The sequence below is a fragment of the Hippopotamus amphibius genome, chromosome 10 (assembly GCF_030028045.1).
Source record: "Hippopotamus amphibius kiboko isolate mHipAmp2 chromosome 10, mHipAmp2.hap2, whole genome shotgun sequence".
Lineage (NCBI taxonomy): Eukaryota > Metazoa > Chordata > Mammalia > Artiodactyla > Hippopotamidae > Hippopotamus > Hippopotamus amphibius.
Window position 1 is genome coordinate 117356221 of NC_080195.1, and position 19860 is coordinate 117376080.

The following is a 19860-nucleotide window of genomic DNA, read 5'->3' on the forward strand; positions in this document are numbered from 1 at the left end:
GCCTTCTGTGAGCATACCCAGAAAGGGAGGTCTGGGTGATGCCACAGCTTGGACAGTATGTGTTCCATAAACCGAACCATTCCTGTCACCTTTGTTATTCTCCTCAACACTTCACTGCATGTCAGCACATGGTTATGGGTTTTGTTCAGTTCTTAAGCATGTTTCAATTTCATTCTTCATTCATTTCATAAGCTGAAACTCAGAGTTAGTTGGGCCACTGTAACACTGACAGATTAAGTTTAAGAAAAGATCTAATTTAAGCTAATAATTTATTGGTCATCATAACATCATACGATTACTCAAGACATTACTTTTTTCCCAGCCATTCTCTCAGTCATTAAGTCTAATATAAATGCCAAATGTACTCTCTTCTCACCTGAGGGCTAGCAGTTGTAGATGTTTTCATCACAGATTCAATAGTCTGAGGCAGAGACACCAGAGTCTGAGGAAGGTAGAGGGGAAGGGAAGTTGAATCTGTAAATGCTCCCGAGTCCTCTGACAACCACTGCTGAAGCTGATCTTCAAACCTGAAACATTTGAGCATTAGGAAGAAAACATTTAACGATCACTCACTTTTCTCCTATACATGCTTTAAACTTTTTAAAGCTTTGCTTTTTACTAAAGATGGAACTAAGTTATGACATTAACTGAGAAGCAGAAAAGCACTGTTTAAAAAAATTTAATATCTTCTCTTCAACTTATAAACCTGATTTATAGTTAATGAAAAAGGTGGCATTTATCCAAAACAACTTTTTGGTTTTTTTTTTAATTTATTATTTTTTGGGGGTACACCAAGTTCAATCATCTGTTTTTATACACATATTCCCGTATTCCCTCCCTCCCTCAACTCCCCCCCACCCTCCCCGTCCCAGTCCTCTAAGGCATCTTCCATCCTCGAGCTGAACTCCCTTTGTTATACAACTTCCCACTGGCTACCTATTTTACAGTCAAAACAACTGTTTTTTAACATAACTTGTAATTCTCTCATTTGGTTTATCTTTTCTGGCTTATTTTGCGATTATGTGTCTATAACAATTTGTATCTCTTTGGATTATCCAAATGTATGGATCGCTGCTTATAGTTTAAAATTAACCCAAAATAACATCTCATTGCCACCTAACACACTCCATATACTTGTCTTCTCGAGAAAAATAATCTGATCCAAACTGCTTAAATGATACAGATCTAAGAAAACCTACTTTTAGAAATCATGACACATTCATTCACTTTCCCAACACATATTTATCAAGCCTCCACCAAATGCTAGGTGCCATTCTGGGTACCAGGGATACAGCACTGAAACAAAACAGACAAGGGCCAGCTGTAGGCAGCTTACACTTTAGTGAGGGGAGACAGACAAAGGAGAAGTCTGAAGATGAGAAAGACAAAGCAGAGACATGGAGACAGGGAGAACTGGTAAGACAGGTAAGGAGGTCCTCACTGAGTAGTTGTGAGCAGAAACCGGAAGTGAGTATAAGGTGAGCCAAGGGGATATATTAGGGGGTGGCTGGGGAGTCCCAGGCTAAAGGAATGGCTAACACCAAGGCCTGCCTGTGCAATGCCTAGCATGTTGGAGGAAGGAGAGGTCAGAAAGGAAATGGGAGACGGATCACACAGGGCTCTGCCCACTTGCGAGGATTCTGCCTTTGATCTGGTGAGAGAGGAAACCACTGGAAGGTTGTGAGCAAAGGAGAAACATGACCTTTGCCTCACATTTGAAAGGCTCACACTAGGTCTGCTGAGACTAGATTACACACTACTGCAAAAATGATCCAATTCTGAATATATTTTGAACAGAGCCAATAGGATTTGTGGGTGGACTGCATGTGGAGGGATGATTCCAAGGCTTTTGGCCTGGGAAGCTGGAAGGATGGAGCCACCATCAACTGAGAAGACCACTGTAGGAGAGGCTGGTTGGGAGAAAATCGGCAATTGGATTTGGGATATGTTAGCTTTGAGATGGCTATCAGGCATCCAGTAGATGCCTAATGAAGAGCTCAAGGAAGAACTAGAAAATTCAAATCTGGAGTTTAAATCTCAGGGTTTGTATGTGAGAATTCAGATGTGGAAGGGGAAGGAGAGGGCAATGAAATATGGTTCCTAATTTTTTTGTTTTGAGTGACTAAGGCTATATAAGGTGGTGCTATTTACTGAGAAGGAAAAGACTGGGTAAAGAACAGTTTTGTGGGGGAAAGCAGGAGTAACATTTTAGACATGCTAAGTTTGAGAGAGAGATTACATATTCAAATGGAGATGTCAATCCCTGGACCTTGCCAAAGGTTTTCACCATTAAAAAATATTTTAATATATACTTGATACATGCAAAAAAGTATTTGTTATGCATGTATAAGTTATAAAATATACATAATGAAAGAAAGCCTTATGCTCTTACCACCCACTTGAAAAAAAAAATCTCAGGGTTTGAGACACAATTTGAAGTTGTCAGAGTACTGATGTTACTTTAAAATCCATTAAACTGGATGTAATCGCTGGGGAGTAGGTGCAGATAACACAGAGGAGAGGTCTAGAGAGTGAGCCTGGGCAGATGGGTGGGGGATACATGTGGGGCTGCTAGGGCCTGGGGTTCATGGTCAGTTCAGCTGTGTGCAGGCTGCGGTACCTTGACCAGAGCAGACATGAGAGGTAGGGAGGGGCTGCAGTAGACTGGGAAAGAGGACTGGAGGAGCAAGAATCACACTGTCTTTGAGTTCACTGCTAAGAGCAGAAACATGGGGGCGGTGACTAGAAAGGGAAATGGGGCCAAGACAGGGAGAAATGGCAGCGTGTTTTCGTGTTTGTATGCTGACAGGAGAGGGAAGGACTCTCACTGGACAAGTGTCCTTGAATGGGTGGGAGATGAGAGTCCAGACAAGGGGAGGCGCTGACCTTGCCTACAGGCTGGACATGGAGGCAGGGGGCGGCATGAGGATGACAGTGTAAACTCCCTTCTTGCCAGTCTCTTCCTCAGTAAAACCATAAACAAAGTGGTGGGAGAGGCAGAGGAGGGCCTTCTCCAGCTCCTGCCCACCCACAGTGTGGGAACACACCAATATCCTCAGTCAGGCTGGCCAGACGGGCAGAGAGCAAGCTGGCCACATGCTCACTTCCCGCCAGGAGACTCAAGACTTTCAGTAGTAAACTATCAGCAAAACTGCCTTCGAATACTAAAACAGCTGAAGGCACACTGTCGAGGGCACTGCCTCTGTCCTCAAAGAGCTTACCCTTCCCACGTCTGACTTGCCTTCTTTTTTAAACAGTCTCATCACTGGGATCCTTGCTAACCAAGCATGAAGTGGCTTAAAGGACATAATGAACCCCAGGGAACGGGCTTCACCTCTTGTTCTCCTCTTTCTCCAGCAACAGGCTGCTAGACAGACACTGGGCCAGGAGCTCCTGGGCAGAGGCTCCGCGCATCAGATCCTCCGTGCTGGGAATCCTCCCTTCTCGGCCGTGCTCCACACCTTTCTTCCCTTTGCGGTGCACGTGAAGTAACGGAGTGGGAAGCTTGTTTGCAGAAGGATGAAAAGACCTTATCCCCAAACTGTAAGTACATGTTTTGAAATGCTTACTGTCAGGAAAGAGAGGGAGAAAGGGCTCCTCTGGCATCAGGTAGAGTGGGGGCACTTTAGGGTCAGGCACGGGCACAGAGGGAGGGCAGCCTCTGCCTTGCAGGAGCTTCCTCTCTCCGGGGAGCTGGGCTCCTGAAGCTTCTCTACTCTGAGTTTTGCTTCCTATTCCAGGCTCATCAGCAGATTCTCTGTTTTCCCCTAATATTGGCAAGGTTCTTATTTTTGTATTTATCTCTGAAATCCATCCGGAATTTTTTTTTCTTTTCCTGTGATGTGAGGCCTGCAGAATTCTAGCTCTCTGACCAGGGAATGAACCTGGGCCCTTGGCAGTGAAAGCGCTGAGTCCTAACTACTGGCCCGCAAGGGAATTCCCCTGGAAGTAATGTTTACAACAGCGGGAGACAAGGGTCTAATGCTTTCCGTTTGTCTACTGTAACTTTATTACATGTTGTGATATCAGGCGAAGCATATCTTCCTTGTTATTCTTGTTCAAAATTTTCTCAGCAATAGCTACACGTTTTCTCATCCTGATGAAATTTAGAATCAACTTGTCAAGACCAGGGGGAAACATCCTTTTGGGCTTTTGATTAGAAATACCCTGACTTCATAGCTTGAGAACTGACATCTTTATAGCATTTTGTCCTCCAGTCAACAAAGCCTAGCCTGCCCCTCATTTATTCAAGGTTTTCTTTGCCCCTTCAGGGCCCTGAGAATCCCCTTCACAGGGGTTTAGCACCTCTCCTGGTCAGTCTGTGTCTACACGTTCTAGATCTGTTGCTGCCGTGAATGAGAATTTTTGTACGTTGTAGGTTGATCTGTATCATCACCTTGCTGAATGCTGAATAGTTCTAAGGGTGTGACTGTTGATGATCTTGAACTGACAATTTTACTGTCTGGAAATATAGTTCCTCCTCTCTCTCAATATTTATGCCACCGTGTCTGTATCCCTTAACTGGGCAGGGTCTCCAGGACAACAGTGAACAGCAGTGATGTCAGGGGCAGCTCAAGGCTGGTTCTAAATTCAGTGCTTCTGATGTCTCAAGGCTGGTTCTAAATTCAGTGTTTCAAGAAGCATGGCAGCTTTTTTGGGTAGTTTTATGGTAGATAGCCCTATCAAGTTAAGGAATTTTCTACCCAAGTTTGATAAGAAATTTTATTAGGAATGGGTATAAATTTTAAGGAAAGCATTTCCACACCTAGTGAAATGATTGCTTATTTTTCTGTTATGGCAGCAAATTACATGAATAGATTTCTATTGTTGATACTGTGTAGCATGGTGTAAAGCGAGCCTGTGAGTTTTCTTATGTACAGCAAAACTGCATGTGCTAACACATTTTACTTAGTATTTTTGAACCAGGTTGGTAAGTGAGATCAGATGTCAGCTTTCTTTTGTTTGCACTCTCCAGGTTATCTTACGACTTCAGGGTCAGGTTTGTCCAATAAATGAAACGAGATGCTTCCTTTTCTCTACTCTACAACAGTTTCTACTACATGGGAATAATCTGTTCCTTAAGTATTTGTTGGAATCTTCCCACAGTGGGCTGGATTTCGTGTACAGGATGTGCATTTCTGCTGTGTATTCTGGAAGTGGGATGACAGAAACACACACTGAACACAGATCTCACCGGTTCCGACTCAACTGTAGCGCCTTCTGTGTCTGCATTCTGGCTTGTTCCCACGACAAAGGAACGTCATATTTTTTCAAGTGATTTTTAAAAAAATACACACATATCTGACCATCTTCAGTCAGTGCCTCTGAGAAAACAATACAAAAATAAGAAAAGAATATCAAAAGAGCAACAGGTGACCACTTGAAGTATGCTTAAATTCACTGACTTAAAGACAAGCCCTTCTGATTAAAGTCACACAATTATGTGACTCCCATGCTTGAGCTAAATATGCTCCAAGTGTCCATGGGGCATTCAAGGTCCAGAGAGGCTCACGTCCAGACCTGCATGGCCAGTGTGACTACTCAGGGAAGCCTCTCTAAAGCCTGCCTTGGGGGCCCATTTCAGGGAGATGAGTGCAGGCTCTCCTGGAACCTTCTCAGCTCTTCCCAATGATAACAAGTCACCTGGAAGTCACCGGCTTGAAGAGGAGGTCCTCAGGGAAGGAAGGGTGGGGACCCGCAGGAAAGAAACAAACATCAAGTAAACACCTTCCTTTGCTGAAACTGGACCAGGAAAGTCTCCTGAGGAGACCTTCAGCCTTAGGTTCAGCACTCCTCCTGACACCTCCTTCCTGGGGCTGAACAGATACCCACAGACCACTCAGCTGGTGGTGAAGGGCCAACAGCTCCCACTCCACAAAACCCCAACTCGTGCTGACTCCTAAACCCAAAGGCAAGTGCAGATAGGTGTGGTGTAGGACCAGGGTGCCCAGTGGAGGGGTGACCACCTCACACTGGTGCCCAACCTGCCAGAGTGTCACTCCAGCGAGAAGGAGATGGCCAACTCGGCCGCACTACACCCCTTCCCAGCCAGCACCCCTCAGCCCAAGCACACATGCCCTGGGGGCAGCAGGTCCTGTTCCACAGCACCAAGCACTACCTACCTGATGTGACTGGAAGCTTGGGGGGTGTCCAGTCCCTCAGCTTATGGTTGATGCACAAGGCGATGACATCATCCCACGGGATCTCAGCAACTGAGGGCCCCACCCCCTGGCCCAGAGAGGGGCTCTTGCTCTTCCACCTGCGGTACGTGTTGTGGAGCAGGCTCTCCACCTGGGACTGCAAGACAGGCTGCGTCTGACGAGAGCTGGGGATCTGGGAGGCGTACTGGACGACCATGGAGCACACAGGGAGCCAGGGAGCTGGAGACAAAGCACCTTGTGAGTCACAGGGTTTGGTGGAAATCTGTGTGAAATGTTCTTCACTCTGCATTTTCCCAGGAGAAGGCAACTTGTGTAGCTGAGAAGTCTGCCTTCAACTCTGAATACAACAGAACCACAGCTGTTAAAGAAAGAACATTTCTCTCCCCGTGTCCAGTCAGGGATTCAGTCACCCAAGTCAGAATTCACAACAAAGGGTCCATCCTAGAGGCTCTGACCACAGAGGCCTGCAGATGCATGCAGGAATCCAGACCTCAGGGAGGTCTGGTCCCAGAGGCAGGGGCTTCTCCTGGGGAGCCCCGACCAAGCTCATGGCAGAGGATTTGTTTCTCTTTGGGTTCCTTCAGTAGCAAATGTCTGTGAGACCTACTGGAGACCTCACCTCAAAATTTAGAAGGATGCCTGAGGCCTCTGTTCCACATGCTCTAAAGGAGAAGGGCCCGGCCAGGGCCACATGCTGCATCACGTGAGCACAAGCAGACCCGTTCCCTCTTAACAGCATCAGCAAGGGAAGGGGGAGCCTCCTCACAGCACAAGGACCCGCAGAGTCTGCATGAGAACAACCCAAAAGCCTCCCTCAGGCACAGCCAGAGCCACAAAGAAGGAACCCTGGTGTTAAAGCAGCACTGAATGCCATGGCCCCAGCAGAGCCAGCAGCACAGGGAGGGGACTGCAGAGTCCCCAGGTCTTTTGCTCCCAAACGCCATGGCACAGCAGGACGGGACCTGCTGTGAATCGAGAAACCCCAGGCCTTGGGTTCAACACTCCCCCGACACCTCCTTCCCAGGGCTGAAGATACCCACAGAGCACTCAGCTGGTGGTGAAGGGCCAACAGCTCCCACTCCACAAGACCCCAGCTCATCCTGACTCCTGAACCCAAAGGCAAGTGCAGACAGGTGTGGTGTAGGGCCAGGGTGCCCACTGGAGGGGGACCACCTCACACTGGTGCCCAACCTGCCAGAGTGTCACTCCAACAAGAAGGAGACGGCGAACTTGGCCGCACTACACCCCTTCCCAGCCAGCACCCCTCAGCCCAAGCACGCACCCCCCAGGGGCGGAAGGTCCATCTGCGGGAGCTGGAAGCCGAGGACAGCCTGCCTCAGCCAGGCCAGGTGCTCCGGGGCGTTCCAGTGAAGGTGAGGAAGCAGCCGGCTGCCTCCTGCCTCGGCAAACTCGGTGACAGGCCAGGACAGGTCGCAGAGCTGCTCGGAGGACACTACGGAGGCCAGGAAGCTCAGCACGCTGTTGAACAACTCGATGACGGCGCTCGGCTCCTGCGAGGCCAAGCCGCCCAGCCTCCGCTCTCTTCTGTCGTGGAAAAACCGGCCACTAAACTCCTGGCTAACTCCATCTTCCACGTACTGAATGAGGGTCTGGCAGCAAAGGTCAAGGGCACAGGGGCAGTGGGAGACCAGCCACTGCACAGCCTGTGAAACCTGAGAAGCAAAGACAGTGGGGAGAGATCTGGTTCAACAATTCACGCTGTTTTTCAGGAGGAGATTCCTGCAGGTGCCCCTCCCACAGCTGCCACAGCAGGTGCCACCAGAGCAGCAGCCTCTCAACTACGCCAGGAAGGGGAGCAGAAGCTTCCACTGCAGTTGAGTTTGGTTTCCCAGGGCTGTGGATACCCACACAGCAGGGACCCCGAGAAGGGCTCCTGTTCCCCTCACCCCCGAGGAGCACGGCCCGCAGGATCTCTCCACTGAAAGGGCTGGGGACCCAAGGGAAACCGGCCCTGCACGTTCTCTTCACCTCACACCTTTCTAGGAACAGGAACATCAGCTTCCAGGGACTAAAAGCTTTGCTACATGCCTGGATGCTTTCACACCCTGTAGTTACTTTTAATTCCTGGCACTTCTTTCCCTAAATATAAGTGTCAGCACAGACTCCCCTTTTTTAAAAGAAACTTCTGATAACATTATTTTCACATTCCAAGGACAACCACCCTACAAAAATAACTGTACATCTGATCCTCAGATATGAGACATGAATTTTCATATTTTAAATCTGTAACAACGAAACCTGTAAAAAAATTTACACGAACAATTTAATTTGTTGCCAATAGCAAGACGATGGGCAAATTTTGTCTTTTATTTTGATTTCTGCTTATATCTTTAGAAAGTTTCCTGTCAAAATGTAAAATGAAAAACACAAGCAGTAATACAAACTAAATTCAAGGTAGAGCGAAAGGGAAAAAAATGAAATATCTTGTTGGACCTTTAAAAATAATGAAATCCTACCTTAGTCGTGCCTTGTAAATCATTAATGGAATCAGGAATCTCAATAACAGAATAATCTGAAATCAGCTTAGCTGAAACCAAATCCTGTAGCATCAGACCTTTAAGAGAAACAGACGCAGGTCACCTGTCTCCTGGCAGAGGTTTGCATGTGAGCTAAGGCATCCCACTGCTCTGACCCCGCCCAGCCCTGCTCCCAGTCTCTGCAGCAGCTGCTGTCACATGACTCTCGACACCACACTGCCAGCACTTTCTCAGATCCCCGGCTCTACCCACTTATTAATAAACATGCCAGCTCATAAATGGAACTGCCTTCACAAACCATCTTCCACTTCCTTCTCCACAGCATCCCCTCCTGGGCTGGGCACAAGAACCACCAGTGGAAGCGCAGGCTGGAAGGGCTTGGCCTGCAGGAGCTGCTTGATCTGCAGCAAGGCCGACAGCCAGTACACGTCCTCCTCCGCCATGTCCTCGCTCGTGACTTTGGGGGGAAGCAGCAACATGAGCCCACTGGCTCCCAGGAGCTCCTTCTGTGTCTCCACAGCATCGAGGGCACAGTCGCTAAGAGCGCCGTGGGCCACCTGGAACAGTACCCAGACCATCAAGATGGACGCACAGGGAACAGCTGGACAGTTAGCGTCAGTCCCAGGGTGAGCAGAGCCAAATGCTCACTGCACCTCAGTTGGCCTCCCTCCGGGAGGCTAAGAATTAGTACAAGAATTAGTCACAGTAATTCAGCCTCTGGATAGACCTGTGTTTGAGCAATTTAATCTTAACAGCCGGGGGCAAGGCTCCAGGCACAGAGGACAAGTCTCATGTGGTGCAGTGGCCCACAGGGCATCCACCCACCTGCAGGTGGCCTCTAAGCCCAACCCGTCCCTCTGGGCCCTGGGCCAGCATCCTGTCCTAAGGATCCCGACACAGGGGCATCATCAGGCACAGCGCTGGGGCCCTGGCAGTGGGTACCACCCACCTCACCCTGAGAGCACCAGCAGCTGCTGAGGAGGAGACAAGATGAGTCCTTTCCAGAGAAACCAAACCACCTAGGGAATACATACCCAGATCCCCAGAGAAGGCTGGCTTGCCATTTCAGTTACCCTCCACCCCCACTCCACATACAGAGCTATGACCAGCCTTTCAGGGCCTCACTCAGGTATGGGCAGCCTCAGATAAGGTGTCTGAGGAGAGCCTCCAACATAAGAGAAAAACTAGAATAACGGAGAAACCCAAAGGAAACAGATACTGCATGGAACATAAGAAAACTTAAGCAAAGATCCTAATTTCCTCTGAGGATGCATCCGGAAATAGTCACAAGATGATATGAAAAAGTCAAATAAGGAAAAGAAAAAGGAAATCGATAATATATGTTACTAAAAACTCAATAGAACATTTGGAATACAGAGTCAAGGAAATCTCCCAGAGAACAGTATTAAAAAAACAAGATAGAAAATGGGATAGAAAGGACTAAGAGGCTCAGAGGATCAACTGATGAAGTCAAACGTCAGTCTAACAGGAGTTCAAGGAGAACAGAAGGAAACAGAAGGAAAGCAGATGTCAAGATGCAGAAACTTCAGTCTCCAGCCCACAAGGACCCACCAAGCCCAGATGATGAGGGAAGGAAGTCAGCACCAGAGCCCCAGGGGCAGAGAGAGCAAGCTTCCACAGAGAAACAAAGTTGCAGCGCAGAGAAAGGAACAGGGATGGTCTCAGACATCTCAGCAGCGATGCTGGATGGTAGGTGACAGTGGAGCAAACTAGAAGGAAAATAACTTTCAACCCATAATTCCACAAACCTAGATAAACTATGAAGCAAATGCGAAGGTAAATACATTTTCAGACAGGCAAGAACGGAAAACCCTCCTCCCACACATTCATCCTTTGGGAGAAAGTGTAAAACGTACGGATCAGACAACAGACTAAACCAAGAAAACATCTTGCTGCTGCTGCTGCTGCTGCTGCTGCCGCCAATGGCAGCACCAAGTAAGAGCCTACTAAGAACTCTGTGTGTGTAACTCACTCTGTCCTCAAGGGCCCCTATGCACAATGACACCATGCAGTAGCTGTATGGCCTGAGGATATCTGCTTTAACTCCTCTGAGCCTCAGTTTCCTCACTGGTAAAACAGTGATCATGAGTAAGAGTACCGACCCACAGGTGGCACCCAGACACGAGAATCTTGCCCAAGGTCAGAGTTAGAGGTGGAGAAGCAGGACTGCGCTCTTGGTCTGGAGGCCCCAGTGGTAGCCACACCCTGGGACACATTATCAGCCCCAAGGGGAGCAGGAGGATGGCACCTTCTCAGAGGGAGGGATAAAGTGAAACGACAGAACATTTGGAAAACTCCACTAAGATGTGTACAGCCCATGTGCCAGCACATTTGGGTAAATATTAATGAAAGATAAAGATAAAACTGCTTAAGTAAGGTAATGAAGCAACTGCTACTTGCAGAAAAAAATAAACATAGTCACAGAGCACTTGCTGGTTCTGGGGCAAACAGCACGTACACACACACACACCCCCGTGATATTACTGCTGAGATAATATAAAGCGGTGATGTAGCCAGTTGGAAGACGGGGAGGCTGAGGGCCCGGGGTACGAGGGTTCACACCGCCCCCAGTGGGTGCGCAGCCCCAGGATGGCCCCCATGATCCCACCTCCTCGTGCTAACGTCCTTGCATCGTCACCTGCCCTGAGAGTGGGCTGGGCCTAGTGACATGCTTCTAACAGAGTCAGACAAACGTGACGGGATGCCACCTCTAAGGTTAGGTTACAAAGAGATTATGCCAACTTGCTCAACTGAGGGGAGCCAGCTAATGCCCTGCTGTGCGCTGCCTCGTGGAGGCTCATGCGGCATGGCCTGCGGGGAAGTGAATCCTGCCAACAACCACAAAAGTGAGCATTCAGAGGAGACCAGAGCCCTGGCCTGCATCTTGACTTCCACCTCGGGAGAAATCCTGAGCCAGAGGACCCACCTAAGCCACACCTGGACTTCTGTGGCACAGAAACCATGAGTAACGAACATTTGTTATTTAAAGCTGCCATATTTGGGTGTTTTTTGGGTTTTTTTGGCCACGCTGCGTGGCATGTGGGGTCTTAGTTCCCCAACCAGGGATCGAACCCGAGCCCTATGCAGTGGAAACGCAGAATGCTAACCACTGGACCGCCAGGGAGTTCCCAAAGCTGCTGCATTTGGAGGTAACCTGTTATGTAGCAATAGGTAACTAATACACACATTTTAATGGGAAGTCAGCAGAGCACATCTAAAGTGGATAAATGAGAACTGGCAGTGTGAGCTTGCGACATGGAAACGTGACAGAAATCAAGCTTGGGAAAAGGCGCAGGACGGGCCAGAAGCTGCGATTTCTAATCATAAACCATGCACTGCTGTCTGACTCTTAACTACACGCAAGTATTTATTTTTACTTAAAATTTTAAGAATAAAGGCAAGAAGAATAAACTAATTGTCCAGTATAGGAGAAAGGAAAGAACATGCCCCAAGACGTTTCTGTTACCTCTGAGAGGTGAGAGCACAGATGGCTCTCATCATCTTTACACCTCCTCCATGTTTCCTTATATTTTTACAGTTTTATATATGTATTACTTTCACGTTTAACAAATACCATAAGTAGTATTAAAATGGAAAGAAACTAACAAAAACCCTATAGTCAAACTACAGTTTGCAGCAGTTCCAACGACCAAGGAACTTGTACTGGAGCATCACGTGCAGCTGTCAGGGTGCCATGAAGGTGACTGTCAGAACGAGAAGGCCTGAAGTCGAGGCCTTCAGTCAGGACGTGGGGAAAGAAACCTTCCCTGGGCCCTGCTTTGAGCATGCAGCCAGTCCTGATCGCCACACTGTGGAAGGCACCAGGCCCAGATAGGAGAGCTGGCCAGAGCAGCAGCTACCAATACCAGGTCTGCGCAACACTGAAGCCCATACTTCCTGCCCTGCACTGCTATTTTCTAAGTAAATAAAATATACACCTGGTTTTATTTCTGAATACACACAGTAAAACCTAAAATTCATTTATGCAGGTTTGAATCTAATGAAGAAACATTCTCATTAAACAAGAATCTCTCAGGGAACCAATTAAGCTCAATATTGTACAAACACCTATAGAGAACAAAAATTGGAACTTATAATCAAAAACTGAGGACAACTTGAATGTAAAACAAAAACAACTAATCTGAAATGCCCAGTACTGAACCTACGTGAAAACCACACAGGATTAAAAATCATTAGTCTTTTGGTAAGACCTGATGTATCAGGAAGCTATTTTAACAAAAATGTCAGCAGCTGACAGACCATATGAGCTGCAACAGCCACTGTGTTTTTTGGTAATGCTCTGTCTCTTATCCCTCTTGGGTTTAATCACCAGAGGTCCACGGAGTGCGGGGCTTCTGAATATGCAGCATGCACAAGGGAATATATATATGTACTTTTTAGGATGGTTCTGGGTTTTCACCAAGTTTTCTATTTTTTTTACAAATTTATTTATTTATTTATTTTATTGGCTGTATTGGGTCTTTTTTGCTGTGCGCGGGCTTTCTTTAGTTGCAGTGAGTGGGGGCTACTCTTCATTGTGGTGCGCAGGCTCCTCATCGCCGTGGCTTCTCTTATTGCAGAGCACAGGCTCTAGGCGCATGGGCTTCAGTAGTTGCAGCACATGGGCTCAATAGTTGTGGTTCACGGGCTCTAAAGCGCAGGCTCAATAGTTGTGGCGCACGGGCTTAGTTGCTCCAAGGCATGTGGGATCTTCCTGGAGCAGAGATCGAACCCGTGTCCCCTGCATTGGCAGGCAATCGGATTCTCAACCACTGCGCCACCTAGGAAGCCCCATTCACCAAGTTTTCAAAGAGAGGTCTGTGACCCAAGACAGTTAAGACTCACTGCACTTCCGAGAATCTTGCCTGGCCTCTCACACCAAGGGGGTATGTATGGGATGTCATCAGAATGCAAGGAGGCAGATACGACACTTGCTTCTGAGCCTCCCACATTGTTTCTGAGCCACTTCAGGGACATTATATGATTCCAATGATGTCTGAGAGTGAGCGCAAATGAGAAAATCACAGAAGTAAATACACAAAGTGATGGTCACTCACCTTGATGCACACATTGACAGAAATTGTCTGATCCCCTTTGCTGCTGAGAGTGTGAAAGAGAGTGAGGGTCTGAATTCCACCATCACGGTATGTGTCATCCACTGAGCCATCATCTCCCATGAACTTGACTTTTAACCAATTTGCTAGAATTCTGTGTATAAAAGAAAATAACACTTGAAGGAGAGTCTAATCCTAAATTTGAACTACAAAGAGAAATATCACACAGATGTAAATCCACAAACACCAAATCTTACTGCAAAGTTGATCTGAACAAAGTAGGCTGTGATTTTTAAGTGGAGTTAGGAACTCTACTGGGTTATATATTTGGTAAAGAAGAAAAAACACTCATTCTAATGTGACTGATGACTCTGAAGCACTATGAAAAGATTCTGAGCAATAAAAAAGGTCCTTACAGTTTACAACCCAGCAGTTCCACTCCTAGGTTTATACCCAAAAGAACTGCAAACATGTCCACACAAACACTTATACATCAGTGTTCACAGAGCGTTATTCATGATAATCAAGAAGTGGAAACAACACAAATGCCCATCAATTGATGAAGAGAAATAAAACGTGGTACATTCATGCAACCGAGTATTATTCAGCCACAAAAGGGCGGACTAATATATGCTACAACATGAATGAACCTAGAAAACATGCCAAGTGAAAGATGCCAGTCACAGAAGACTACATATTTTCAGGTTCTATTTGTAAATGTCCAGAAAAGGCAAATGAATAGAGACAGAAAACAGATTAATGATTGCCAGGGGCTGCAGGTAAGGAGGAATGGACTGCTAATGGATATGGGTTTCTTTTCAGGTGAAAAAATGTTCTGCAATTAGATAGTTGTAATGGTTATAAACTCTGTGAATATACTAAAACCGGTGAAATGTACACTTTAAATGGGAGAAATTTATGATATGTGAATTACATCTAAAAAAGCTGTTGAAAAATAACGTGTTCTGCAGTTGCTTTAAAAGTATGGTTTCTGGAAGCAACTTGGTTACAGGAAATAATGTCATGTCAACTTTTTGGATTTCTTTTTAAAAATGCCAAAAGTTTTTTTTCCTAAGGAAAAAAATGGAACTATAGCAAACAAACTAAACTATCTTCCCCAAGAGTCTAAAATGAAGCAGGCTCTAATCAATATACCTCAGCATAGCTTTAAGTCACAATCAAGTCTTAAATGTTTTTGGATGAAGACTGCCGCCAACTGTACAAAATAAAAATGTGAATAATCCAAAGCATCCACTTCAAATCACAAACAAAACAGCCTGCAAAGCTAAGCATCAAAATGAAAGCAGGTGTCAGGGTCCCCAGCAGGAGAGGAGCACACTGGGCTGACACCCGGCCACCCTCGTGTGCACCACCCAGCTGCCCGGCGCTCTGGAGAAGTCATTCCACTTCCCAGCCACTTGCTCAGCATCCAGCCCCACGGAGGGAAGCCTCCCTCACCTGCCAGGACTCCCTGAGGACTGCTCCTCTCCATCGGGCAAAACCAGCACCAGCTTCCAAAACACGTGCTCTCGCCGCCCCGGGAGGTGCTCAGCCACGAGGGACGGCAGGTCCAGGGGCGCCCATGCCGCATCACTGGAAGGGACAGAGCACCACGGGTGAGCCGCCACGCGCTCCCCCGCCAGGGGCAGCACGCACAGCAAGCGGGGGCAACCCACCTCAGCAGCTGCTGGTGGAAGTGCTGAACCTTCATCTGGTGCACCGCCTTGTTTCTGAGCCACCTTAACCTGCAGAGAAAGAAGCACACAGAGCCTACGTGAGGCCCACTCAGCACCCACGGAGGAACTTGATAAGCACTTAGTGATGTTCTGAGTGCAAAGTAACTGGTCAGTGAGTGTCTCCCAGTGGGAAATACTTAGGAAACCAAGATACTTTTTCTGATAAAGGAACAGCTTAGTCAGAGGACTTGTTCACTGCCCAAACATCAAGCAATTATCTCCTGTGTGCCAGTCACAGCAGATTAGCAGCAAACAGACAAAAGTCCTGCCCTGTTAGAAAACATGCTCTCATAGGGAGAGAAGGGCCCCTGTAAGTGGGTGGTGTGGCAGGCACCATGGTGGTCAGAGGTGATATGGGAGCAAAGACCTGAAGGAAATAAGGGGAGCCAGTGTGATGAGCTCTGGGGGACAGGACATGCCAAGTCAGGAGTGGGCCTGGCACGTACACAGAACAAGCACGGCAGGGGAGTAGCAGGGACAGCCAGAGGGCGGGTGTGGGCCACTATGGACAGACTCAGAGAACAGCCCAGGGATGTCAACAGGGACGGGAAGCGACCTGACTCTGCTGTGGTGTTAGGACACCAGGGTGCAGGGGTCAACGGCAGAAGCCGGCAGATGGCTACGTGAGAGGGGCTGGCGGTGGAGGTGGTGAGGGTAGAGCCTCAGGATGGTGGGTCTGAGTGTAGGTGTGACTCAGCCCAGGGAGGACAGGCTGGCGTCCTGCGAGCCAGAGGAGGCACTGAGTGCAGCAGGTCAGGCGAACATTAGGTTCCCGTGCTGAGCCAGGGACATGGGGAAGAGGCCTCAGCTGCGGATGCGTGAAGGGAGTTGTCAGCATGCAGGATGGAAAAAGATTACCAAGGGAGGAGACAGAGGGGAAGAAGAGGGGGCGAGGGCAGTGCTGGAGGGCAGGGGGCGGGGGGCACAGAGAGAGGGCTGTCCTGATGCAGGTGAAGCAGCTGCAACTCCAGGAGGGCAGCCAGGCCAGAGCTGCCATGTGTTGGAGAGAACCCTGAAGGCCCTGACCAGGCACAGCACGAGAGACAGGCCAGCACTGTCACCACCCTGCCTCCAGACGCAGGCACAGGACCCGGGGACTGGGCAGCTACACAAAGTTTGTTAGAGGCGTGGAGCTGGTGACAGCCCAGGGGAGGACAAGGCGTGCCTCGAGACCCCAACACAGTGGGCTGCTGCTGCCCCTCCGTGTCGCCTTCCTAGGCCCCCCACTGGGAGGCTCCTCTCCAGAGATGATGGTGGCCTGGTCTGAAGAGAGAGGCCAAGCCCTGTGTGGCCAGGACTGGGCAGCTGAAGCCAGGACCTGGACAGGGAGCCGGGCACGCGCTGGGTGGCCAGGAGGAGCAGCAGCGAGGGCCGTGCGAGGGGACACAGGGAGGGAGCCTGTGAGAGGAGAGACCTGAGCACGGAGTCACTAAAATGCTGCCACCGCAGACCCAGGGTAGCAGAGCGGACAGGGTGGAGGTGAGGGTGAGGCCAACGTGGACCTCTGGCTCTACCAGTGAGAATGGATGTGATGTGTCCTTAAGGCAGGGAGGCGAGGAGAAAACAAGTAATTCCAGGGAAAATTTGACTGGCAAGACCAGGAGTGTTCTAAGGCGAGTGAAATTACAGCAGGTAGAGCAAGTCACACTCCAGAAACGCAGTCCTGCATCTGTCTTCACCTCCTCCGACTCCACCTGTCTTCCCTGCAAACACATGTATTAATCCACACTCTCAAGAAGGCCAGCTGGGGCAGGAGGCACTTAGGAGGCCCTGGGGTGCTGACCTGGTGCAGGAGATGCCCACTCTCCCCGCATGGCCCAGATCCAGGAGGCCCTTGGCCAGGTTCTCCTCTGTAATGGGGCACTCTGCGCTGGGTGCCAGCGCCCTCAGCCGGTCGTTCACGTCCACACAGCAGGGCGCCGCAGGGAAGGCCCGCATCTGGCGCCTCAGTTTCTTCCGGGCTGCGACAGCTTCCCTCCACCTAGAGGACAGGCTGAAGTATCATCACTGGGTGTTTTAAAGGTTCGCCATGGGGACAAATGCAAAAACACCTCCAGCATTAATGTGGGAGATATTTTCTGCTGGTATGTTTAGGTCTTTTTCAGCAAAATCCCAAACTGAGAAATGAATCAGAACTGAAACTCAGGTATAAGGGATGCACGGTAGCAAGTGAGTGGTGGTGGGCAACAAAGCTACCAAACGTGAGAGCGGATGCTCAACCATCTTTAGAGGCCAATTTGCCAATCTGGATACAAACACAGATACATATACCCTTCGACCCAGCAAACACCACTGACACGTGTGCACCTGTGTGAATAATGTCTGTACAAGGATGGCTACTGTAGCACTCTGGGTCAGTTAGGGAGAGAAGGCCATGTGAAAGTCCACCAGCAGGGCAGGGCAGGTCATTTACCATGCACTCTGGCAACACCACCTCAGTGCACTGACTGCAACGGGGAGAGGCCACTGTGCTGCTGCGGTCAGGCCTCCACCTTATGTCGAAGGGAGTCAAGAAAAGTTTAGCACAAAGTAGGGAACATGCTCCCACTTTTGCCAACCACCACACGGAGGTCAAAGGTCCTCATGGAATGGAAACTCATTTCTCACTGAATCCCCTTTCATACAGTTGCATGTCATGTACACTATTACCTTTTTAAAAATGTTATTATGAAATGCATCACTGTATAACATATGTAACACATGTACACCCATTTTAGAGTAATGACAGATTGAACACCCACATCCCTCCACGCAGTTGAGAAGCAGTAGCCACGACCAGCACCCTATGCCCACGGGCCCTGCTCAGTCACACACCCTCTTGTTCTCAAAGGTAACCACTGTCTTGGGTTTATGTTTGTTATTTTCCTTCCTTTCTTTAGGGCTGTACTACTATACATAAATAAAAAACAATGTCTTTAGTTTGAATATACAGTTTGTATGTTGCACACATTTCCCTAAGAATTGCTTTTTTTCACTTTAAATTATGTTTTAGAAATTCATCCATGTGGGAGTGTCCAGCTATCATTTGGCTTGTTCGTGGCCAGCTCCCTGTGCCTAGCACATCGGGTGAACAGCAGAAGGCTACCTATAAATATCTGTCGAAATACAGGACAGTACCCTCCACCCCAATCTAATTCTTTAAGTTTCTACCCTTTGGGAAGGAATATGTTACATGTGTGTATTATCAACTGTTTGAAAGTATGATCTTTGTAGAAGACTCTGTCTGTGTGCACTGATTTTATCTGTAAGGACATGGACTCACCGCTGGAGATATTTGCAGAAGCACTGAAGTTCCTGGAGGGTCTCTTTTGCAGTCTGGAAAATTTCCTCCCCGAGAAACAAGTCCGTCAGGTGGGCACAGACGTCCTCACAGCAACGGGCCATGCGGGCCCTCTGCTCTGTCTCCTCTGCACTCCTAGGAAAAGGGCGATCAGCGTAAGAGATGCTGCCCCCAAGGCCACCCTGAGGGCTTGCCTTAAGAGCATAAGAGTTTACGTCCTTAATACTGAATGTAATGATGTCTTCGCTGCGAGAAGAGCTTCAGGATTTTATTTTATATAATGCACAGACATCTGGAAATTTAGAGAAAAAAGAACTAAAGTGGTACAGGGTACAAGATTATAGGTCCAACAGGGCCCTTATATCCATTTTGAGTTTATTTTTGTGTATGCTGTTAGGAAGTGTTCTAATGTCATTCTTTTACATGTAGCTGTCCAATTTTCCCAGCACTACTTATTGAAGAGGCTGTCTTTTCTCCACTGCACATTCTTGCCTCCTTTGTCTGGGGCCCTTATAAGTAGTCAAGAAATACGCCTGTATCTTATAGTTAGAATTTTAATTTTTAAATGACCATTGAGACAACTGAAATATCTTCTCATCAGCAATGAGAAGAGTGTTTGCAATTAGAAGAGTCTCAAGTACATGATAGCTGGCAGCTACAGAGGCTGACAGCCTAAGGTCATGTGACAATGGCCCTCAGATAAACCAGAATCTGAAAGAGATTTTTTACAACAAAATCCTATCAACCAAGGGAGCACAGAGGCCTTTATCAAATATATTTAGCCATAAAGTTGAAGCAGCTCAAACAGGCAAGGCCCATTTCCAACAGCTATCCTCCTGGGCAGGTGGAGACAGCCCTGGGCTGAGCTATAGTCCAGGTCTCCTGGAACTGCAGAGAACAGCAGCTTGTCAATGAGCCCTAGGCTTTACTTATCTCCTAACACCCCTTGCTGGGATTAAGAACAGACAAATACCCATCATTTGTGAGGTCTCTTGCTTATACTGAACAGTTGAAATAGACTCCCGATTACTAGAAATGGAACAAAACATTTGTTAAACCACACACTCTGCCTCCTGGCTGTGTTCCCCATCTGCACCAGCGGCTGTAGGC

General features: G+C 48.1%; 1 protein-coding gene across 3 annotated transcripts in view; it reads right to left on the bottom strand.

The window, feature by feature from the left end:
* MCM3AP (minichromosome maintenance complex component 3 associated protein) overlaps positions 1-19860 on the bottom strand; it is a 46328-nt gene that overhangs the window by 4650 nt on the left and 21818 nt on the right. For 2 of the 3 annotated variants that reach the window (XM_057697956.1, XM_057697954.1), the window contains exons 17-28: positions 18733-18885; positions 17254-17463; positions 15411-15479; positions 15193-15327; positions 13738-13888; positions 8958-9216; positions 8639-8736; positions 7444-7834; positions 6123-6380; positions 5195-5324; positions 3335-3541; positions 377-527 (exon numbers count right to left, since the gene is read on the bottom strand). In XM_057697956.1, coding sequence (XP_057553939.1) covers positions 377-527; positions 3335-3541; positions 5195-5324; positions 6123-6380; positions 7444-7834; positions 8639-8736; positions 8958-9216; positions 13738-13888; positions 15193-15327; positions 15411-15479; positions 17254-17463; positions 18733-18885 — 2212 coding nt within the window. The remainder of the gene's footprint in view (positions 1-376; positions 528-3334; positions 3542-5194; positions 5325-6122; positions 6381-7443; positions 7835-8638; positions 8737-8957; positions 9217-13737; positions 13889-15192; positions 15328-15410; positions 15480-17253; positions 17464-18732; positions 18886-19860) is intronic. The other variant, XM_057697955.1, reaches the window with a different exon arrangement.